At 25.3% G+C, this 25902-nt stretch overlaps 4 protein-coding genes and 1 non-coding gene across 5 annotated transcripts; 3 read left to right on the top strand and 2 right to left on the bottom strand.

Moving 5' to 3' along the window:
• Positions 1-4183: 4183 nt before the first annotated feature.
• VNE69_06008 (putative SP-containing protein) lies at positions 4184-6151 on the top strand (the record flags this gene model as incomplete). Its single annotated transcript, XM_065473757.1, has 1 exon — positions 4184-6151. One exon carries the CDS (start codon positions 4184-4186, stop codon positions 6149-6151), a length of 1968 nt encoding a protein of 655 aa, XP_065329829.1.
• Positions 6152-13409: 7258 nt separating this feature from the next.
• VNE69_06801 lies at positions 13410-13526 on the top strand. Its single transcript, XR_010574002.1, has one exon. It is a non-coding gene; the product is annotated as a 5S ribosomal RNA (ribosomal RNA).
• A 3781-nt stretch (positions 13527-17307) lies between these two features.
• On the bottom strand, positions 17308-17969 carry VNE69_06007 (microtubule integrity protein; the record flags this gene model as incomplete). Its single annotated transcript, XM_065473756.1, has 3 exons — positions 17308-17380; positions 17543-17745; positions 17787-17969. The coding sequence occupies 3 exons, from the start codon at positions 17967-17969 to the stop codon at positions 17308-17310; spliced, it is 459 nt and encodes a 152-aa protein (XP_065329828.1).
• Positions 17970-21254: 3285 nt separating this feature from the next.
• On the top strand, positions 21255-23138 carry VNE69_06006 (uncharacterized protein; the record flags this gene model as incomplete). Its single annotated transcript, XM_065473755.1, has 1 exon — positions 21255-23138. One exon carries the CDS (start codon positions 21255-21257, stop codon positions 23136-23138), a length of 1884 nt encoding a protein of 627 aa, XP_065329827.1.
• A 238-nt stretch (positions 23139-23376) lies between these two features.
• On the bottom strand, positions 23377-24657 carry VNE69_06005 (E3 ubiquitin-protein ligase; the record flags this gene model as incomplete). Its single annotated transcript, XM_065473754.1, has 1 exon — positions 23377-24657. The coding sequence occupies one exon, from the start codon at positions 24655-24657 to the stop codon at positions 23377-23379; it is 1281 nt and encodes a 426-aa protein (XP_065329826.1).
• Positions 24658-25902: the final 1245 nt, after the last annotated feature.

The following is a 25902-nucleotide window of genomic DNA, read 5'->3' as shown; positions in this document are numbered from 1 at the left end:
TAAACCTACTTAATAAATTTTTATAAAGAGCGATAAAATTAGCGAGGTCATGTTAGATTATAACCCTTAAATACCGCATTCGTTAGGCATTAATATTATGAGTAAAGCATAAATATCCTACCATCCTGCCAAAAATTTAATTTTAAAAGAATATTTTCAAAATAAAAAAATATATTCATTCAATGAGATATATATGTATGTTTAAAAATAAAGGTAAAAATTTTTAGTGCTTATGGGTAATTATTGAGTAACGAAGAACTCTTTATTTTACTTATATAGTTTTTTATGTGTTAGGTTTCATTGGCGCAACATTTTGAGCCCTAACTTGTCTCTCTCCAAAGGACCCTTAGAGAGGAACGAAAAAACAAAAACAGTTATCTTTATAGAACTTCAAAAACTCATTAAAACCATTTTGTAATTCTTGATAGTTAAAAATTGCATCTTCTTTCCTTTTAAATTCTTTTAATAATACAGAATTGCACTATCTTTTATTTTATTCCTTATTATTTTCGTCGAAATTTGAGATATAATCATATTTCTTCTAACAAATTTGAAGTCTATCCTGTATGTTTTTTTTTCTATATTAATATTACAACTTGTTCGTCGTTGATAGATTCGCTTGCTTTTGATTAGAATTTATGCCGTCAGTTATATAAATCGTTACGTGATTAATAACTTTTGTTAGATATGCCCCCCCCCCCACGTACAAAAAGTTTGAGTACTATTTTGATTCTCAATTCATATATTTGCTTGTTATTTGTCCTCACTAACCATTTCAGTTTTTTTACTGTGTATAATTTTTTTTCACTGGCATTTTGACTTATTTTTTTTTGCTATATCTGTTTTGTCGGTCTGTGTCACTTCTTCGTCTTACCTTTTGTTGATGTTAATATTTTATTTTTTCAGTGCTTCATAAATTATTTTTTAGCCTTGAAGACACTGGAAGCGACAAACGGAAATTTTTGTTTAGTTATGTGTAGACTGGTTTTCAGTAAATGTACAGGAAATAACTAATGTGTTATATAGGTAATGAGCAGGGAAAATATAGTTTAATCATAAATTTCGATTAATGTTTAAATTTTGTCTTTACATACAATAATTAAGCAGTCTATGTTAAATATCTGGAGTTAATAACATCATCCGAGAACAATTCGCCTAATCTATAGTTTGTTTCAAATTTTTTATCGACTGACCATCATATTGCCCCAAATGAGAGTTGCATATTTTTAAACTAATATTTAGCAGCTCAAGACATACATTAGAATTATAATATTACAAAAATCATTTTTAGTTAAGGTAGATAAAGACTAAAGAAAAGACATTTTAATGAAATTTCAACAAAAGAATTAAATTTCAAGTTCTGTGGACATGATTCGTACAAAACATTCCACTACTGTACAGCCTGAGCTCGGATTCGGTAGTAAAAAATAATAAAGTTTTGACTCAGATCGTTACCTCATTTTATTTCATTTTTTATTTCTAGATTAGAATAACTCTATCAAAAAAATATTTTAAAAGTATTTTAGTGTATAAATTACATCTGATGTTGTTAAGTATTTTCAACTCTCGAGATATTACAGCCTCAATAGGTTTTAAATACTATTGTTCATTGGGGTTGCGGAATTGATGATCAATCCAAGCGTATAATTTGTACAAGAAAATTTTGCAAAGTAATATTTTATTCTCATATATAAAATTATGGATCACACAATAGCATCAATTAACCCGATAACTATTCCTGACTAAAAAATCATGAAGTTCAAAGTCCCCTCACTTTTAATTCTTGTATTAAATTAATTCTTCTCAGCAATCTAGATTACGAATCGTCCAAACTTTATTTAAATTAATTACTTTTTTATTTTTAAAGTGTTCTCAAAATCAAATAAACAGATAACATATATGTATATGTGGAAAATAGCATTATTAATTAATTTGAAAGCAATAGTATCATTATATGTTATAGATGCTTCTAACCACAACTTCAATGTGAATTAAGCAAGGTATATTATCAGACCTTTATGTATCATCTATTATATAATTTTTGCCTTAAAAACAAAATTAAAAAAAGTTTGTTAATTATATATATTTGAAAACTCTTAATGCATTTAAAAAAAAAATGAAACTATTTTGCATGCACAACTTTGTCTATAACTTAGCAAAAAAATAAAAACTTCATGATTGTTTTTTCATTGTATGTCTTTTTAGATGCTTTTGTTTAAATTTTTTTTTCATAACAAGAAAAATGTAAATAGAAATACATAAAAGATTATGACCATTAGAAATTTTTTTTAAAATTGTCTATGTGGTAAAAATAAAAATTAGATAAATTTTATACAAATAATTTTAAAAGACAAGAAATTTGTAATATTAACCTATATTAAAATCAAATTTTACTCGTATACATTTCTATTTTTTTATTATATAAACAAAATCGGAATTACTATCTACTCATAGCTCTTTCATAATCAATCTGGTTTTTATTGCAACCAAAAACAAACAATTAAAATAAATCTTAGTTTGCACTTTCGGCAGGAACAAAAAAAATTAGTACGATCTAAAATAACTTTAATATCTAACTAAGTAACATAAGAAATATGATTAAAATTTTTTTTGTTTGTGCTCTTGTATAATTATGAATTTAGACTAACATAAATTCTAAAACATTGTCAAAAATTAATACCATTTAAGACATTCACATATGCAATTTATAAATTATATGTGTATTATAAACTAAAGAATACCTCTGACCTTTGTTTTAATATTAAAACCCAAATCAATTATTCTTACCTCTAAAACTAAATATATAATCCTTAAGATAAAATTCGACACTAGATTTATACAAAGGAGTTTTAGTTAGATTTAGCAAAAGAAATTTTATCAATTATATATTGTAAAAGAGTAAGCGATGTGCCAATCATAAAGGAAAATATTGGAACAATGGATTAAAATTGTTGAGAATAAATTAAAGCATTAAAGTTTGAGTGTCACAATTTTTTTCTCATCGGCTTTAAAATTTTATAAAACAGGAAAAGGAAAATACAAATGATTCCGGTGTACAAAATTACTTGATTGATTACTCTTAATTATGGCATCTAAAAAGTTTTGCTAATTTTTTGATAGAGAGGTATTATTGTTTTTTTATCTTATACATCTTATTATATCATCCTGACAATTATTTATTTTAAAGAAGAAGTCATAAATAAAATGTTACAAGATAAATACACCTTATAAAATTTAAATAGAAAATAAGAGTAAACTTCATGATTGGTTCTTTGATGGTTTTCTGTTGTTCTTATGAGGGTTTAAATTGAATCAGATATATTTCGATATCTATATATATCAAAAGTATTTGAACATAATTTATAATCTAAAAGTTATATAAGGATAAAACAATTAAGAAAATGCAATCTTTGTAATCTATTAAAAAATATATTTAATGATTATTAATATTATTCTACACAAATAAACATTAATTACTAAATAATTTACTAAAAGGAACATTTAAAACAAGGTTTTTATCATCATTATTTTCACATAAATCTTAATATAAAAATAGGCTGGCTTTTAAAACTACGATAGTCTTTGGTTAATTGTTTGTGCCTATTATACCTTCATTAGGTAAGTTGCTAAAACATTTTAGCAATTATCGCCTAAAATACTCAATTGCAGGGGAATAGAAAGGGAGCAAAAGTTATGAACAAGTGTAAAACACTATTTACCTCAATATTGTTTGTATTTCGAAAAGTCTGTTGTACGTAAAACTGTTATTAGAAAACATGGGTTTATTTATTTTCGGAGTTTATAGTCCAAATGTCACATGTCAAATATCTTGTGTCGAATGTCATTTGATCTATAATTGGATGAGATTTGACATGTTATACTTTCAACAAAGTCAATAATCGTCTTGAGTGTTGAAAACAAATATCTGATTTCTTAAAAGCAGTGAATACCGACGGTCAGGTATGTTGACCTCATACGTTAACATTTTTAGTTAATTCGGATTGCAAAGAACATTTACTTAATGTAAACTATAAATTTAATGCTAAAATTAAAATATCATCTATGATTACTCTCTTAAAAAAAAAACCATGAAAACTATTCTATAAAATTTTTAGAAAATCTTTGACAGGTTTCCAAATTAGTTTTTTACGTGAAATTAAAATTTTTTCAATTTTTACCCCACATGAAAATTATTCAAGTTCTTTCTTCAATAGTATTAGTCTACTCTTATAATTATGAGTACCTATATAATAATGTGAAGAATACCATAATAAGAAAAATAAAAGAACAAGATTTTTATATGATTTATCATAGTAAACGCTATTTGAGAGTTATGATCAATTTTGATGCAGATAACAATATTTTAAGAGGAAATATAACAGAGGATGTGTCTCAATCAGAAAATCAATTTTCACAAGATTTCTTTATTGCACGTGCCGTTTTCCTCGATCCTTCAAATATAGCTGTTGAAATCGAAAATCAACTAAAGAGAACTGGCAAAATTCTAGAAACTGATTTTATTGTTTTAGTATATAACCATCATGATTATAATAAATATAATGTAATGAAGGATTTAATTGAGGAAATTAAGAATTTAAATATAAAGAAAAACAGAACTCTTACAAAACTACATTACGAATACATTATTAAACAAAATTGTGATTTTGAGAAAATTTTATCAAAAGCAAAATTCGAAAAAACCTGTAATAATGTAGAATTGGGAAATTTCGATGTGCCCATTCATCATGTTCGTAAAAACTATAAAAATTATGTTAACTTTAGCATTGACACTGCGAAAATTTGTTATTTTTTTGAAATAAGTTACAATGAAATCGACGGAAATTACTTATATAAAAAGTTTATAGCCACAAAGTTGACCCGTAATAACTATTACAAAGATATACAGAGAGGGTTATATTTATTACATAATTTTATAAATAAAAAAGAAAGAGATTTACATCCACAATCAAGTGCATTAAAGTGCACGTATTATAGCATCGAATTTGATAATAAAAATTTTATAGAATTACATAAAGAAAATGGAAAAATAATTTTTAACCAAAGAGGTGTTAATTATAGTTATGCTCTACAAAAAAATGTTATGAAAGAAATTGAATCAACTTTTAAAAAAATCTCAGACATACAAAATGGTCTAGATTTTATTAAGGTTGAATTATTTTTTGACTTACTAGTGAATAAAAATGAAATAAAAACAATTCTTCATAATATCCTCAACAAGCCCGAATCCGCTATAAATTTAATATTTATTCATTTGTTACTTTTTGATGGTGTAATAACCGAAAGTGAATTAAAACAACTGAGAAAAAATTTTAGGATACATGAAAAAAGAAGAACGTTCTTTAATGTTTTGAAAAACAAACCATTAAATCATATAGAGATGATTTCTCAATCGGCAAGTGACATGTTAAAACTCTGCATTTTCATAGAAGCAGAAAATTATATGAATGAAAACGATCTGGATTTTGATTCATTATTCTATAAAATTAGAAAGATTGGTAAACAGATCATAAAACATGAATTTAAAGAAGTAGGATCCTATAAAATTAATCTTTTATTAAAAACGAAGATTGATTTAATGAAAATTTATGATGAAGTTTATTATCATTTGGATGACATTATAAACGTAAATGATGAGTTTGCAAAGATAGTATCCGAGATAATGTGTTTATTTAAGGGCAATGATAATTATTATATAAATGAAGTTAATTACAAAGGAAATCTAAATGAAATTATGAAGCCATTTAAATATAAAGAAGATTTTATCGAAAGAACTAATAAAGAAATATTAAATAAGTTGGAGATATATTCCAACGACAAAAAAATAAAAAAAATAATTGGAATAATACAGAAATCACCATTGAGAGAAACACTTGATGAAATAATAACAGAATCTAAAAATAAAAAAGATATAAATATATTTGATGAACAGGGAATGGAAAATATAATGACTGAGTTTATTAAAAAAGGAAACAAAGAAATTGAAAAAATATTTAATGGTAAAGAAATTAAAAAATTTTTAACTACTAAAAATGAAGCATTAATTAAAAAGTATAAAAATAAATTATATGAAGATTTTAAAGATAAAATAACACTTATCATGCGTGAAAACATAAGAAAAACTTTTACTTGATATAGAAAAATAAATTTTTTTTCTAATTATAAAATTAAAGACGCACGTTAAATTAATTAAGTACTTTCGAAAGTTTTTGTGCTAACTTAATATTGTCAACAAACAATCTAAAATATATGGCTAGATGAGTTTAAAATATAAAAAATATTTCTTTTCCATTTTAGATCTCAGTTTTGTCGTGTTTTCTCAACAAAGCCTTTTACACTTTTAATTATAAAATAGTTCTTATTTTAGTTATTTTATTAATGTATTTGTTTTCTGTGTATTTCATACCTTTCAAACACAAACTTTCTTTAATGTTGTTTTTGAATTTATTCTTTGCTATCAACACTAAACTACAGACATTGTCGTAATTACGAATGTAGTAACAAGTGCACAACTTCAGTTTGTTTCTTTGGGTGACTCATCGTGACAGTCTACTTGAGATCCTAAACATGTTTTTAAGACATATATGACAGATATTGTCTAAAATATTTCCCTATGTGAAGCAGTAATGTTGATCAAAGTTTGATAGATCACATTTGGTTTTTTTATTAACAATGGGTTCTTTTTTAGTTCATCGAAGACGTGTTGTTAATGTAAGGATGGTTTTACGACCAAAACACTTATTAAGTTCGTAAAACTAAAACAAACTTTAAAGCATAGAAGTTTACATACTTATAAATAATCTAGATTTCATTGTTATATTAAAAAAAATATAATCATTCTCCTTTTAAGTGTTTATTTCTTTATGATCATGTAGTGTTACAATTTAAAATTCAATATGTTTATTTTAATATTCTTTTCAACATAAACACACCAAGAAGACAATCTGATGTTTGTTTTAAACAAAATAAATACTATTTTATACATATGTTCATGATAAATCAACTTTACGTACTAAGTATAAAACATTAGAACGTTAGTTTAGAGTACAGATTATAATTGTATGCAATCTAATGTTTTTTTTTCTAATTTATTCTTTTTTATCATGTTAATTTAAATTTGTCGTCAAAGGTAATTGGTTTTTATTTCATAGTTTTTGAACTTGAAAAATTTTTATATAAGCATCATATTTCTTATTTTTAACGTCATGCCCCTATTTAGTTTTTTTTACTATACGTAAAATACCGGATTTTTTTTTATATTATCAAATCGTTAGAGTAGTTTTATTTTGTGCTAATTGATAAGTATTATACATTGATTCTGTTGAATTGTTTTAATAGAGTTTTTTTTAACAGAATAAAATATGTTTTCAATATAGTATATATTCATTATTAGTTTTTTATACCATGTGTAGTTTTAACATTAAAATTGTTTTGAAATCTTTAAGCTTTTTAGCATAAAAACAGGACACATACATTTACACATACTTTATCGATTTTCATAGAACAACTTGTATTGATCCCTTAATTTATAACAATGAAGTTAAATGTTTATGATAGATTTATGATATATCATAAAAAAATATAAATAAAATCTAAATAATAAATGATTCTATAAATTTAGTTTTTTATTAAAAAGTTTAAATTTTAAAACTAGCCAAAAATCATGATTTAAAGTATGAAAAATCGTCAACAATCATTATAGTAGACCACAAGTTACTTCTTTACGTATATTTTTCAAGAAAAAAAATGTATATTGTCTTGAAATTTTTATAATTTTTGTATAAGCTTTAAATATAATAAGTTTTTCGCTATTTAACTGTTTAGAATAAATTTGCTCAAATGAAAATTTAGGAAAATTAATTTTCTGATTTTTTACAAGCCAATAAAATTTTTACAACGAGACTAAACATACTATACTCTAAAAACCGAATATCAGAATCAATATAATTAGTTGTAACAGGACATGTCCATAAATTTCTTAGCAATATTTAATATATAATAAATATACAAATATCTTTTTAAAAATTTCAATCATCCGGCCGATGTATAAAATCATGAATAATTACATTTCCCATTTTAATTATAATAATTCATTAATAGACTTATTGCCAAGAGTTTCAAAAAAATAAATTTATTTATATATAAAGTTATATTAATTTGTATACGGTCTGTAAGTTGGTTGTGCTATTATAAAAGAAGATTAAAAAAAAAAGTGTGATAGAGAATAAATCAGAAAGATGCAAAATTTATGATAAAAACGTTTTTGATTATCATTTTAATTCAATTTTGAATTATTTGAGTCTTGAAACTAAAACATACAGATTGACTTTTTGTCGAATATCTATAAATCAGAAATGCTTTACTTGTAAAAGATTATGAGACAATCTACCACATTAAGATTCGCTTTAAATAAAGTATTTGTTGTATATTAGATTAAAAATTTAACGAACTATATAATGATTGCCTATAAACATTTCAGATATAACTAAAAATGACGGAAAACCATTGTCAAAACTTGTGACATTATACAAACTCAAACGGAATTATTTTAAAAATATTGTATTTAAACCAAATTTTCTAAATTTATAACGTATATGATTAAGCCATCAATAATAAATTTCAAAATTAGCAATAAATTCTTAAAAAATAACATTTAAGAAAAATTTGAAGGAATATTTTTAATATATAAAAACGACCAAAATAAATTTAAAAGTCTGAATTCGATAAAGAGCATTCTCTGAATTTTTAATTTAATGTTATGAAATTTAACGATTAGAAACTTGACCGATGAGAAAAGACTCGAAAATTTTCATTATATTATTAAAACTAAAAAACAATTTAAACAAACGGCATCGGCTATATTCTCTTATAGCAAATTATACTTTATATGAAAAAAAATATATTAATTCTAGCTAAAAATTTAACAATACATAAATCAGACAGAGAAAACATAAATATGATTATTAACGACAATTTTTTTGTGTGAAAAAAACTTGTACATGTATAGTCGGGAAAAATTGTTTTATAATTAGTAATATCATAGATAAATATAATTATAGTAATGACATATTATATAAATGCGTTTAAGATATAAAATATTAAATAATTAAAGATGCCGATAGAATATACGATTTTTCCTAGAACAGCATTTACAAGTAATAGTAAGCATCAACATTGATGACATTTTGCAAATATTTTGACGAACTGATTGCATCATACCTTCTAAATATAAAGTTTCTATAAAATTAAATAACAAACAATATTCTTAGTCAATCCAGAACATTCTAAAAAGATGATAATATCGCACTAAAAGGTTTAGCAAATTATATTAAGACAAAATTCGAGCAATACTGAACGATGTTTTTCGTAAATGACAAAAATATATCATATGTAGAAGAAATCAAGATTTAGGATAAACTAAAAAATTTAAAATTGAGTGGCAAAATTATTATTAGACGAAACTTACAAGAAAAGTGTTGTTGATTATTTTTATCTGGACATTAAAAATAATTATATTAAAATATTATTCTATAATTAAGGCATGGTGCAAAATCGATATATGTAAGATTATCGAAACATGTATTGAGTCGGAATAACAGATGGCTTGTTTTAGATCAGTAATTATATATACAGCAAGATAAATAAGATGTTCGTAAGGATATTACACTAGCACTTTCATAATATAATGCATATTCAATTTTTTTTAGTGAATTATTTACAAATTTAAAGACGATTAAAAAATAATAAAACATGAAAAGGTAATAAAAAAAATAATAATAAAACCTTATTATATATGTTAGAATTTGACTATTATGCCGAAATAATTACAAACTAAATTGAACTAGACATCTTAAAAATAAAGAAAAAATTATGTTTACGGGAGTGTTTATTAGACATGCAATATTTAAAACTGTATTGTAAGGTCTTTTGTTTTTACTGTTTTTCATAAACAACAATCATGTAAGTTTGCAAAGATTATTCAATACAAATATAAAAAATAAGGTTCTATAAATCTTATTTTTTTTAAAGTCATTTAATACTCAATATCACATTGTTATAATATAAAATGATATAAATCAGATTGTGATATTAAATCGATCGCAAAATATGCTTTGATGTGAAGCAAAAAATTTATAATAGACTGAGATCTGATATCTGATTCTCGCATATAAAAAATAATAAATATAAACCGATTTTTTAAAACACAATATTCTTAAAAATTTTCAACTTCAACTTGTTGTTTTACCTGTAATAGTAGAATACAACTTTATTTGTATGCAAGATTGCTTCAGGTATAAGCTAGATCAAACTGTAACTGTATATTTTTAATTTACTAATAATGTTTTATTGGTTATTTTGTGAGCTCTCTAGAATCATATGTCTCAAAATTGCATGAATATAATAACATACACCACCTCTCGTAAACTAACGTTATCGATAGATACATTTTGTATGCACGAGTTAAATTTTGTTAAGAACATGTTGTTCTGCAAAGTTATATATACATGTAAAATGAAATCCTCTTAATTCGTAACCATCCAACCCAATAACTTTTTATTTGATATCTTATCTTTTAAAAGTTTCGGCCAGCATGTTACGGAATTGTGTTTATAGAGTTTAAAGTACAACATGATTATTTAAAATAGTTTTCTAGGGGGTTTGTAATTTAACTCTTCAGGTTAACCAAAAGATTTACAAAATATTGTAGAATAACATAAAATATGATAACATTGCTAATGCATAATTTTCTAATCTTAAGACGTAAATCAAATAGCCGTGGGCTCTCATCTCTGATCGTATGAAGTTTTATGGATAATTTTAATGATTTTTTGGTTACATTTTATGATCGAGAGACCAAGATATATTTAAACAATGTGTATATAATGCGCGCCTTTGTCGAACTCTGTTTCTATTTTTGCAGGGGGATTTCGATCAAAAGCTTTATGCAACTTAAGGTCTTTGGTTTTTATTTTCATTTATCTTTCACCCCATATATTTCCCATTTCCTCAATATTATTTTGCACAGGTCGTTCTATCTTTGTAAACTTTATAGTAGACTAGTAAGTTTTAGAGCATAAAATTGGGAAAATCAATTTCTATGAATGACAAAAAAATATCCCAGAAAAAACTATAAAATATTGCCAATGGTGGTATATTTCAATAAATATTTATCTACTATTTCTTCTATTTTTTACTAAAAATTTTTAGAAAGCTAAATTTAGGAATATTATATTTTAGTGCATCTTATAATTTGGTTCAACAAAATAATAAAAAAAAATATAGATATTTTCGCAAAAAAAAAAACATTACTTAGGGATTTTTATATTTGTTTATAATAAATGATTAAAACACATAGCAAAATTTAAAACTGGTTTGTCAAAAAGCGATTTGCAAATATAGATGTAGAGTTAAGAGTAGAAAGTGGGATACAAACGAATAAATTGATTTAATACAACGAGCTATTTATTTTATTTATAGACAAAATCATAAGTTATTGTAAACTTTATTTTTTGAATCTCATGATTTAAAAATATATATACGATAGAGACTAAGAATAAACAATTTACTACTTGATTGATTATCACAGTGTAAACTTGTGCAAATGTAAGTCTCGAATAAATCGTATGCAATTTTTGAGGCGTTATCATAACAAGTTCCCATAATTTATATGCAATGGATCTTTTGTTAAAAGTACACACTGGGCATATATACAGTCGAAATCTCTACTGTGACTTTGGAATCCGAAATTGATCACCGCCGAAAAATGGAAGCTATTTTGTGACTGAAAACAAAATAAGGAACGGAAGATAAAAGAACTTTCAGCTCTTAATAGTTATGTTTCTTGTATATTCTGAAAATAATCTAAAGAAATGAATTCATTTCACATTTAAATTATGTTATATTTGATAAAACTTTTTAGTTTTCAACAAAAAGGAATTTTTAATTGGAATAAAGCTTTAAAAAATGTAATTTACATAAACTTCATGGCAAAGGGCTAAAATCACACATAGCATTACTTATTTGGTTATATCAAAATAATAATTTAATAATTACATTATGGTTTATCTCGATTAGGAAAATAGTATTGAACATAAAATGTTTTGTTTTGACGTTTTCAGTAAAAGATATAATATCTATAATTATGATACTTGATAAATACCGATCGTTTTTTTTGATACTTAACTGCAATTAGTTTACTATCATTTAATCAGGGTAAATATTTAGTATTAAACAAAAATAACATTCAACGTAATGTGGGGAAACCCAAGTATACAATAAATATGCAAAAAGAAATAAATCTAATAAAATACGAGTCATAATTTCCCATCATAAAAAATGAAAATAAAAAAAAATTTAAATATGTAACTAAGTTTTATTGTGTTACCGTAGATAAAAAGAATTTAAAAGGCCGCTTTTACATCAGAAATTCTATTCTGAATTTTTTTTAATTTTTTGAGCTCTGTTCTTTTGTATTTTTTACAAAACAATTGGTTCAGAACATACTTAATACCTTAGAAATTATGTTTTTTAAGGTGTTTATCATTCTGTATAGTATTTCTTTAATAAATTGTTTTTATATTGCTTGACATAATAGAACAAGCGAAATTTGATTAGGTGAATTGCACTTTTATATAAAAATAATACCTAAAATTAAAATAGAAAGTTTTTGTAAGTGGAAAGAAATGATTTAGAAAATTTTATATTGACATAATTACAATGTAAATGATATACATCTCTTTTCCTGCCAATTCGTTTATAACAAGCAAAGACAAAATTCCAAAGAAGTTTTGTTTACCATTAACAGGCCAAAAATTTTTCTAAAAAGTCTGCTTTCTAAAATTATAAGAGTCCCATTCGCCCTTCAAGGTATATTAAGGCATAAAAATCAAGTCTTGGGAACACTTAAATTCAAATTTAAAATGAAAAATTTTCATAAACTACACATAAGTCAAAAAATAATTTTTAAATCTTATCTTATGAGGATGCAAAAATATTTATTTGGTCCAAAGAGTTTAACTTAGAGTTTTAAAGTGAAATGAGCAAATCTAACATTATACTATTATGTTTATTTATTTCCTCATTTTTACTTTTTAGTGTTATGTATAAATCTTTGCTTCAACTAAGTGTATGTAAAATAATATTGATACAATTTAATTCTCTGATACAATATCCTGCCATATTAATTCTCCGTAGGTAAGAAATTCTTGCATATTCACAAAATTGCTTAAAAAATTTGTATTCAGGCATATGACCCTTAATTTATGAATTGGATTCTTTTAATTGACAAGATACATAAAGAGAAAAATTACATTACCACTATGTTGCTTACAATATATTCTTGGATTAGAAAAATAAAGCATTACATATGTCAAATTCTGTTCTAATATCAATTACGGCCATATCTACTGTAAAGTACCGGAACTCGTCAGCTCTCCGAAGTTAAGCCAGTAAGAGCCTTGTGAGTACTGAGATGGGAGACCGCTCGGAAAAGCAGGGTGCTGTAATTTTATTGAAATGTAAGATATATAATTGTGATATTATTTTCATGCTCATATTCTGTGAAAAAAAAAATAACATTATGTAATTTTTTCTTAGGTAATGTTTCTTATGATATATAGGGGTCCAAGAAAAAATTGTTGGTATTTGCTATTTTTTTAACTTTATTTTAAACCTTCTCAGCACAATGCTAAATTTTTTTTTTACAATTCTTTTACATATGCATCAAGTTTAGAAAAAAAATTGTTGTTTCTATATTTAACTACGTCGTTCTCTATCAGTGTATTGTTATCTCATAAGAAAAGAAACATATATGTTTAATATACCTGTTGGGAATATATTTAACCCCAAATTGACAATTATCTATAACAAAGTAAAGAATAAAAAATTATCGAATCCAAATAAAAAACAAAAGAAGAGATTGTAAGCTCGTCAACTCATGAGACGTGAGAAAAATGATTTAGGTCAAAATAAAGATGGTTGGTTTTCGACAAAGAGAAGGTGTTAACTTGTATCAGCCGAATCCCGGTTAGGTGAAGACGTAGAGGAGCTGTGAATGGCAAGAAAGAAAATATATGACTTTAATAAGATATAACATAGGATATGTCCAATTTGGGGGAAGTGGTATATTCCACTATTCACATTTAAGGATATGGTAGCAAGATAGCCGAACCCCCAGTGTTCAAAAATCCAGAGAGATTTAAAAAGATAAAAAAATCAAAGAGTACTGTATTGCAGTTGAAGAATAAGATAGGCGGATAAAAGTTGGTTTTATTATTTGAAGACATGGGTAAAGAAAAATCCCATGCCATATTCTTTATTTATTCTAAAAGCGAGAGAAAATACCGTAAAGATTAATACAAGGAGGTTTAGAGGAAAACGGAAGAGTAAAACGCAGCCCATTGTCACTAAACATAAAAAATTTTTTTTTATTCTAAAAGCCAAGTAGCATTCGTAGAAATTAGTAAAGATAATTTTATCACTTAGTTCTAAATTTAGTGCGGGATTTTTGAATATATATATTTAATAAATTTAACCCTTATAACTTACAATTTTCTTTAACAAATGCAATGAGTAGATTTTTAGTAGAAAAAAAAATTAACTTCGTAATTAGACAACCAATATTGTATAAAAAATACAACTCTATTGTATAAATATACAAATTATAGTAATTTAAAAATTTTAATTTTGATCATTTTACATTAAACAGATTATATATGTGGACTGATGGTTTTCCATCTGTCCGAGAAGACGATTTAAACTTAGAATATTTATTGTTCTTCATCTTCATACCCCCAAGGGTATGATTTTCTTTTATATTTATAGGCGGGGAAATATTGTACATTTTCCCTCCATAAACATAGTTTGCTAAAGGAGAAGAATACTTATAGAATAGTATTCTCTAGTCTCCAGGGTAATCTTAGGACCACTGGAGATCTGTCACTTGACAATATATATGTATTGAGAATAAACATAATCCTAAATGCATTAATATCAGTGAAATGCCATAATTGCATACTATTGATTTTTAAATTCACAATAATACCAATTAAAAATAAATTTACATTTATAATTTAATAGTTGATTTATTGAGTTAATTTGTCATTAAGATTAAATATTCACAGCACAGCTCTCCAAGTATCGCTCATGGGATTCAGCTCTTCACAGACTTTGGTTTCTGTGGAATTCTTTATGTTTTTAAACTCCGAATTTTCAGCTTCATTCATCTTTGGCGACACCACTTCTTTAACAGTCACCATATTCGCTAGTGCGCTTAAAGCTTTAGCCACTTCTTCTTCTCCTGCATCCTCCTGATCGTATCCTCGTCGTCGTTCCAAAGAGATGGACTCTAAAGTCTTCTTTGTCAAAAAGACTGGATTTTTGCTTTCAGATAGGGTTGGGTTTTCAGCTTCCTGATGTACTTTCTGTGATATTTGGTCACCACTCCATCACATTTCATTACATAAGGAACTATTCTTGTCCAAGATTTATGTATTAGTCCCAGTTCATTTGCAAGAAGGTCATATTTTCTTAGTTTTTCATTCTCAACTATAGTAAGTCGACCTGCTTGGTTATACCTACTTCAACTATTAAAGTTTCTTCTTCTTCTTGTCAAACACAAGAATATCAGGCTTATTATGGTCAACTTTATATTAATGAATATTCTCGTATCTACTCTTATTTCCGCACGATCATTTCCATGATCTCTTGTACCGAGTGTCCACGTATTTTTTTGTCTTCTTAAACCCCATATTTAATACATAGTGAGAGATGAATGCATCTAACTATCTAGTTGTGTCTTTTCATATAATCAAAACCAAGCATTCGATCACACTTAGTAGCTAAATGATCCACGGTCTTCCCATGAGATCCACAATGGGGACATTGTCCCTCTTGTCCACAGAAAAAATATCTATCCTGTAGGAAGCAGTAAATTGCTTTGGGTCTAGTCGGATTGTTTCCTCTAACCAGCCAGGTAGAAAAGTCCCCAATGCACACTAAATCATCGTCCCTATCTTTAAAAATTTTTTCATGGTTTGTAATTATGTCAATTTTGTTTAAAGCGCTTCTTTTTAGTCTTCTATTAGCATCTTTTGGGTTATCTCTCCTAAAAAGCCAGCTAAACCTTAGATGCTCGTTAATAATAAACAAGTGGGATTTGCTCTCTAAAAATACTTTAAGTATCGCTGCCCGTCTTAGTGAGCTATTCTAGACCCATCTAATGTTTTATAAATATTCAAAAGCATACTTTCGCTACTATCTTCGATACTTTTTACCCTCTATTAATTTCAAATCTAGGTAAGTATAGTCTTTCCTTGCAGGCCGGCTGTAGATGGACCTGGTACTTGATAAGTACCTGTCGGATATCAAAATCGAGACTTTTGAAATCTATTAATTCTAATTTTAATAATCCTACATGATAGTTTATTACGGATATGGCATGCTCGTTTATAGCTCGAATCATATTCTTACCATTTAATTGAGTCTTGCACAGTTTTTCAACCCTCTGTAGGATCTCACTTCTTACTTTTTCAAAAGTCTCTCTTTTGATAGCACTAGAGGCATCTTCTGTTATTCCAAGGTATTGTATCCTTGATGCCCTTCTAGTACTACTGCATCTTCACTACAATCACTACAGTTAGTTGCAGACTTACTTCTGTTCATTTCTAAACCTACAGATGAGAAAACCTTTTTAGTTTCCTCATCCATCAGTTTTAAAACGACATCGTTTTCTTCGAGAAGCTAAGATCATCAATAAATAGAAGATGACTGTTACATAAACACTTTCGTGAGTCTGTATTCCTACTTTTGGGCAAGTTGAATTCAGTTACCTGCTCAACGGGTCCATACATAGTACAAACAAAAGCGGCGACAAGGAATCACCTTGTAGTATGCCTTTTTCAATCTTCTTATTCAGTATCGTTTCCGATCCTGATTTTATCTCAATGTGCCACCTTTTAACAGTGACTTCTAAGAATTTACTTATCCATTGAGGGAGATTTATTAAGATATCTAAATGTATTATCTTAAAATAATACACAAGATACTTACAAATAAATGTTATAATAGCGGATAATATAATAAGACATTAATGAAGCACCAGATAAAAATAGGTCGAAAGAAGATGAACTATAATGAAATACATAATATTATTAGAAATAAATGCTAAAAGGCATTAAAAAAATTTATAAAAAAAATTTTATCGAAAATATAAAATGCGCGGTTTTTATTGGAAGTCAAATCCTATTAATCATTATTCTTTCTTGTATAATAAACTTAAGATTTCTTCTTTTACATATTTTTAATATTCGAATATTCAATTAAAAAATTTTCAATATCAACCAAAATATAAAAATAAAAACCCCTGTTTTTTTTCCAAATCTCCCATCAATTTTTGTAATTCTTCATTTTTTATTTGACTCTTTTGACTTTTTAAAGTTGCAAACTCTAACTCTTGATTTTTAATAACATTTTTAAGTCTCATATTTTCTTCTAAACCTAAATTATATTTATCTTCTAATTTCACATTATGATCTTCATTATGTTTTTTATATTTTCTAAAATTTCTTTTTTATTTTTTTCCCGAACACTTTCTTCATTATTTAATATTGTGGACTCTTCGTTATTTTTCTTGATTTGTTTATAATTCTTTATAAAATATTTATATAACCATTGTGCAAATTCAATATTGTCTTGTAATTTACATTGGACTAGTTTTTCAATAGGAATCTGACGTCTATCTTGTTTTATGCGAAAAAGCTTTGTGCAACTTTGAGATTTTTGAGATATTCGTAGTTTGATGAGGGATTTTTGACATAATTGAAAGTTACATTGGGATGAAAAAGATTTAATAATTTGCATATTGCTGTGCCTTGACCTATTTCTTCTATTTTATTTATATTTATTCCTAAATCTCTAAGCCATTCAACAAGTTCAAGCCTACTTGTTTTCATTGGGGCAAAATAATAAAAGAAAACATTGTCTATGTGACAGTATTAGATTTGCGCATTTTTTTCAGAAATTATCCTCTTCTTTAAAATTAAAAGACCATTGATAATTTTATTACCAAAAATTTTTAGTTAGATTTTTATGACTAAAATTGTGTAGGATAACAAGCTGGTATAAGAATAACAATAAACAATATTCATAAACACACGAATAATTTAATGATTAGTGAAATGTCTTATTAAATACTTTTATTAAAGATTTTTGAATTTGAATACATAATGTCAAGCTTATGCGTGTCAACATTAGAAAATCTCCAATAATATTTTTTTACATTTTTAATTTAAACTCTAATACATAATATATAAAAGGCATTATTATTAAAAAGCTGTTTGATTTAATAAGTAAACACTATTTTACTTGTAATATTAAGTAGAGAAACAATTGCGTGTTAAGTTTGAATATAAATTTGCATAGCACGAGAATAAAAGTATAAAGATGTAAATGTAATTCTTATACATTTATATGATAAAATAGTAGAGGACAAATATAAGGTTAAAATTTATGCCTATAATCATATATTGCAAGACTTATAATTTATTTTATCGGACTGTTATAATTCAATAGAATATTGACAAAGATGCGCCGCTGTTAAAAATTAAATAACAATATTATTCGTTTATTAGTTTATGGTCGAATTGGAAATAATAAAATTGTGTTGTTGCCATTTAAATTGACATATAATTTCTAAAATTTAATGTAAAAATGAAATGAAATTTTTTTAAGTATATCGTCAATGTTATTACTTTTTTTAACTAAACATTTCCTTATTACAATTTCGCAAAATACTTATATTTCACACGAATTTTTTCAAGATGAACAAATTAAGATAAAACCTTAATACTTAATTGTATTATAAAGAAACAACAAAGACGTATTGTTTATACAACAAATAATTCATTTTTTTTAAATCGTTTTTTAGTCTATTATTCCGAAAAAAGCAGTAAGTTTTTCTAGAATTGGTTAAACTATGTAACTGTTTCACACGATTACATCTGGAGCTCTTTGTATTTGTATATTATATTTAATGTACCAAAACTAAATAAGAACGAACATTTTTATTAACACAATGTTTCCTTTACTCTCAAAGTACTCAGAGATGAAACAATCTGCGATTTCTATAAATTTCTGCTTCGTAACATATTTGTGCAGTTAATAGCATTAATAAAAAGTTTTTTCTTTGCGAACTTATTTCTCAATTGTATATATTCTCATGTGCTAAAGATAAGCATGTCTTATTTGCAGATTGTGGTATTTTGTCAGTTTGGATAACGGATATTATGAACGAAGTATCATTATTTCGGTTTTGCATATTAGTCTATTACGATCGCTAAAATATCTTTCCCTATTAATTAAATTTTTTGTGGTTTGTCTTGGTAAAATAATTTTACCTTAATTATTGCTATCATTACAGTTTTGCAAATAAACAAATCTCCAGGCCCATTCAATGTATATATACAACTTTTTTATTCTGTTTGTCTTATTTATTATTGTATTGTCAAAAAATAAAATTTCAAATTTTGAATACATTTTTATTAGAATACGCGACTATAGATTAAGGTTGTAGTTGAATGTTGAAATCTAAAAGATTCTTTTTTCTTCTAACTTATGACATTTTGTTACATAATGTGACAATCCAATGCGATATTTTTGATTTAAGTATGAATTAAATATATTATACTCATTTTAAACATATAAATAATGTTCTGATAGCGAAACAAATTTATAATCTGCTTTTGTATTGAAATCAATTCGTCATTTAAAACTTTTTATTTTTAATTACATATAAATGTATATTTAGACAAATCAAATAGTCTTTAAAAATTTTATGTGTGGTATATAAAGCCAACAACCAGTAAGCCAAATCCCCGATATATTTAATAACGCTAAGAAATTGACAAACTTAGATAAGTTAGCACAGTATGTCAATAACAAGTCTATTTATCTATTTCATAAAGGTTCGAGGTCTAGTAAATGCTCAAAACTAATGTACTACTCGATATTAATTTAGGAAATAATAAAGAAGTGTGAATTTGACTATAGCATAAATAAATTAATAATTGAATTTTATGATATAAAGATATATTGTGGCATTTCATAATATTTAGTTCTACACTTCTAATAGTCGTATCATAAAATATTGAACTAATTTATCATCATTTTTAAAACCAGTGAACAGAAAAACATTAAAGTGTTTGAAAACGATATTATAAATCTCAGCAACATTTAGAACGCCTGCAATATACCATTTTACAATTCAAATATTACTAAATTGTTGGTACATAAGGAACGTATATTTAGTATATTCATTAAACCATAACACCTTAATTATGTAAATAAGAAATACATAAACAAAATAGAACTTTCGTTCGAGTTCTAAACCAGATTCTACATATATAAATAGTTTACAAGAAGAAACGCTTTTTTAGAAAATTTTCATACATTCATTCTGGTGCAATTTAAATAAATTATTAAATCCACATTAACGAATATATAGCACCATTAAAATTAAACATGCCGATTACTTGTTAAATCGAAAAATTTCACATGCAACTTGTCATAGTTAAACGTAGCCATTAATCTAGACAATGGAATCATCATGTCACGAAAATTAATGAAGAAACAATCATTGCAATAACTAAGATTTTTTTATTTGGAATTAAGCGTTTTTGACGAATTTTCAAATGTAACTAACGAAAAAAGATCTATAAAATTATTTTTTAAATTTATATTAGCGTGATAATTTTGGTTAATAGACCCTTGTTAAAATAAATGTTTTTAGTTGTTTTTTATAGATTTAGTGACGTTTATGAAAAGCCAAATGTTACTTCCATAATTTCGTATTTCTTCCAAAATGCTGCTGATTGCTAATACTTTAGAATTCATTCCTTAAAAAGGACTGCTCATAACTTTTTTACGTTTTAATTGACGTCAAATCACACAATATCCAAATTCGACGTTTAGTATGTTAATGATAAAAAATGAGAACTGTCTTGTGAAATAAAAGTTTGCATAGAGTCTAAAAAAATTCAATTTGATGGATAATTAAAATTGATTATTTGACGCATAACAATAATAATAATTAGATGCTTCCAAAAACATGATGTGTACAAGATAAAAAATATAATATGTTTAATCAATGGCCTCCGAGAACTTTTGAAGAACATGAAAAACAAAACATTATATTGATATAATCAATTTTGCATATATGACATTTTTTATTTTTGCCCCAAATGAAGATAATAATAAATTTTGTTATGATTATTAGTTTATGTTCAGTCAAAACAAAGCCAAACGCATTGATATCCATAATAAAAAACAAAGTAGACAATAAAGATTACATTGTTTATGATACTAGTAAACCACACGAAATAATTTATATGGAATATGAAAATAATTTTATTGTATTAAATGTTTACGATAAAGATTCAAAAACGTGGGTAAGATATAATGAATTTCCGTGTCAATATCATCCATTGTATAAGGTGTCATATATAGAATTCCATTTGGCACTTGTTAATTCGATTATTGAGTCTATTTTTTCATTTAAATGTTCATCAGAAATCGCTACAGTTTTAGTTTACAAAGAGCAAGATATGATGCTAAATAAAGATGTTGAAAGTGTTATTGAACGGATTAAATCGGAAAATTTATCTAGACAGATGAGGAATACAGAAAAAAACATATTTTTATATGATCTTATTATTGAGAAATATTGTCTTTTACATAGACTTATTGCTAAAATTAATTACATTGAGGGGTATGATATTAATAAGAACAATGATGATTTTGTATACTATAGAAAAAACAATAGTATATATTACTCATTTTTTATTATAAAAAAAAGTATTTGTCATATTTTTGATATAGATATTGATCGACTCAATATCAATGATTTTTTCGTAAAAAAAGTTAAAGATCAATTTAAATATGATAACTACAATAAGGATGTCTTCCGTTATGCTATTAAACTACACAATATTGATGATTTCACTGAAATATGTAATAGTAGACGTTTTGAAAAAAATGAATATTATACTGAAATCGAAAATATTTTAAATAATCTTGATAATGATAGATATGTTGAACTAGGCATAGAAGTAATAGAAGAAAGCAATACAATTACATTTAAATCGAAATTTAATAAAACTATATACTCTTTTGAAACGGAAGATAAACAAAGTGAGGTGAACTACGTTGATAATAAAGTTTTTAACGAACTAAAAAAAATAAAAAAAGCTAACAATTTTAGACAAATAGATAAAACACATTTAAATTTGTTTTATAGATTGTTACATAGGAGAGGAATATTACATCAATTTATAGAAAAAATTTTTAATGATTCCGGGACAGGGACAAATATATTTTTTGCAAATTTATGTTTTCATTTAAACTTAATTAGTTTAAGTGATTTAAAATATGTAACAACAAATCACGTTGAAAGCGATTTTAATTCAAAATGGCTAATTAATAAAAATAAAGAAGATATGTTAAAAATTATAGAAAAATCAAAACTAAAAAATAAGGAAATGATTAAAAATTTTATCAAAGAAAATAATATAATGAAAATAAACTGTTTAGAAATTTTAGATATACATAAAAATACGCTAAAAAAACTAAATAAAATACTGGAAAGAAATAAAAACATATCTAGATTAAAATATATAGACGACAAAAAAAGTTACATTAAAAAAATAGGATTTATAGACAGGCTCGTTAATATAACGTCTAATATTGAAGATGACACTATTGATATGATAAAAATCTGTTTGTTTTTAGAAGGAGATACTCTTATCAATGAAAATATGTACAATGAAGATGATGTGAGCTACAATTTAAAATCAATATCAAATATAGTGCAAAAGAGAAGATATAAACACAGGATTAGATTGTCGGAAGTTTATAAAGAAATTTTAGCAAAATATATTTATTATAATGATGCATTAAAATATGCTTGGCTCAAAATTTTTGAGCAAACATCTCAGATTACAGGAGCTTATTATTTGTATAAGTTATATGATATGAAGCATTTTTTTTATACAAAAGATTATAAGGTTATAAATAGCATGGATTACGAAAATAGTGTGCTTATTATGAATATAAAAAATAAGCTATGAGTTAAATAGGTTTTGTTTAGGCCAAATAATTTTACATTTATATCAGACCTTTTATTTTATCACTATCAACTTAACTCATTCATTTGATTTTTTAAATACATTAATATTTAACTATGCGTTATATTTTCCATGGTAAAAAATTAATAATATAAAAAAGAATGACGAATAGCTCATAAAACCAAAAAAAAATCCCAGAAGTTCATGTAAATTATTCGTTTTAAACTATTGATAAATTTATTTAGCTAAATTCAAAAGATCCATCAGAAAACTCCAATGCAGTATCCAATTTCTTTTCTAAAATCCCTTTAGTTGAATACCGTGGAAGTTTAAAATTATTGGAGCAAGTATTTGTACTTGGAATTTGCTTATCATTGTCAGAATCCACATCTAAAATGTGAAATAAATATACTTCATCCTTTTTTTTAAGATATTTAAATCCTCCTATTGGCGGTCTACATGAACCAGTGCAAAAATATAAAAGTTTACTTCTTTTTTCTTGAGAATAATTTCCCACTACCTCCCAAAACCATTTGACTTCCTTAGACTTTGGATCATATCTGCCATCGTATATAGTATTATTCTTCCAATCTTCCACATCAATTTCGGGTTCGCCATAAATTAAATTTTGAAGTGTTTCTGGTGACATTTTCTTTACGTTCTCTTTTGGAACAATCTTATACAATCCTTTTTTTATATATTCACATTGTTCAGATATTTTTTTATCGTATTTATTTTTCAATGTCTCAGATATATAATCTTCAATATTACTTTGCTGCACTTTTAATTTTTTTCCATGTTTTATTAATTCTTCTCCTTCTTCATTTTCAAACCTAAGATCTAAAGACTCAAGTAAAATTTTATCATTTTTTAATTGAATCAAACTGTTATAATAAAATGGATCTACATTTCCATAATCTCCCATCTCTAATGGAATTTCTAAAATTTTTTTCCATACAATTTGATCAAATCTAACATCAGCAGTGATCTTTTTCTTAAGTATCAAGCCTATAAGTTTACCTAAAGTTTCATAAGCTAAATTTCTTTTAAAAGTATTCATATTATTTTTATTCTGTGCTGGAATAAGTTTAGATGTATCCCCACTTGGAGAATAAAAAAATTCATTTTCATTATTAAATATTTCTGGGATAACTAATGTAAAAAAATCTCTTGTTAGACCACCAGCGTCAATCCCAGGTTCTCCTATATAATTTACCATCAATTGATGATTTTGATCAAACAAAACTTCTATTACCCAAAGAATAGCCATCGCGGAATACAATAAATTCTTACGGTCTATATGCATACTCACCTGTTCTGTTGCTCTTTCTTCCATTAACATTCTGTTTATAGATTCATAAAACGACTTTATTTCTTTTTCGCAATTGAGCTTTGATAATTGTCGAGATTTTTCAATTCTTAAAGCCGAATTGGCATCTTTCGCATCAAAAAGACTATTAGTACAGACAATAACGGACAAATAAAGGAAAATAGTATGTTGAAATTTATCAAATAAATCCATAGGAGTCTAAAAATCAAGGTATTTATAAAATTTAAAAAAATAAATTAATTTCTGATGTAAACATTGTTATAAATATACAATTTAAGATTTGATTATACACAAAGAGTCGCATTGTAAATTTTTAATAGGTTTTTTAAATTAAATTGATCATTTATGTAGTTTTAATGTAATTTTTTTTGAATAAAGTTTGTTTCTATAATGTTAAAAATATTAAACATTATGTTTATTTTGGCATTCTTCATGAGTCAGAATATTATTAGCCAGCCTAAAGAAATTTCACAATAATAAAATCAAAATCTCATGATACAAATATATATAAATGATAATGCTCTTATTTCAGGAATAAAATTTAAGTTTGCTTTGGTAAAGGATTCAATTATTATTGACATTAAACTGATGTATAAAATGCGCCATATAAACATTTTAAATATTGACTCGCTAACAAGTGTTCTAAAAAACATATTCTTGAAAAATTATTAAAACACAACAAATTTCTGGTAGAACGCGTTTTTTTCTGTTATGTTCTTGATTGTTTTAAATCTTTAAGATATTAATTTTGAATATAGCATAGATATCTTGCTTTTTAAACGGGGAACTTAAATACTATTGGTAATCGATTAAAAAAATTTTACTTTCAATTCAGTCAAATGTATCATTATATTTTGTACTGCGTGATATTGACGCTTTTATAATAATTGCGTAATATTATATTAAATTCATAACTTACAAAAAACAGAACTCATAAATAACATGTGGCATATTAGTTTTAGATTTTTTCATTTTGATCAGACTTAAATGTGTATTATTAACTCATTAGGCTCAAAAATTGAAGATACAAAATAATATATAACAAACAAACAGATCTTTTTATATTTAGAACTAGCGTATGCTTTCCCGTTTTGAAAACGGGAATTATATGCTTTGTTTATGGTATGTACCTCCTTTGTTTTTTTTTAAATTGCCATATTTAGTTTAAAAAGAAAGGGGGAGTGCAATTTTAAAAACATAAAAATTATTTCTAATGCAAAAATTGAATGCAGAATTCGCATCAAATTATTATGTAAAATCCAATATGATAGTTCTAGAATGTTTTTAAATGTAGTTTTTTATACTTATATTCAACTTTTTTTTGGTACATATTTTTGTGAATTTTTTCTAGAAGGGTTAAATAAATTCTAAAAAACGATTCTGACGATATTTTAGAACTGAGTTTTACAAAATCAATAATTAAATCAAAAAAGTATT

The sequence above is a fragment of the Vairimorpha necatrix genome, chromosome 6 (assembly GCF_036630325.1).
Source record: "Vairimorpha necatrix chromosome 6, complete sequence".
Classification (NCBI taxonomy): Eukaryota; Fungi; Microsporidia; family Nosematidae; genus Vairimorpha; species Vairimorpha necatrix.
This window is presented reverse-complemented; position numbering and strand designations above follow the sequence as displayed.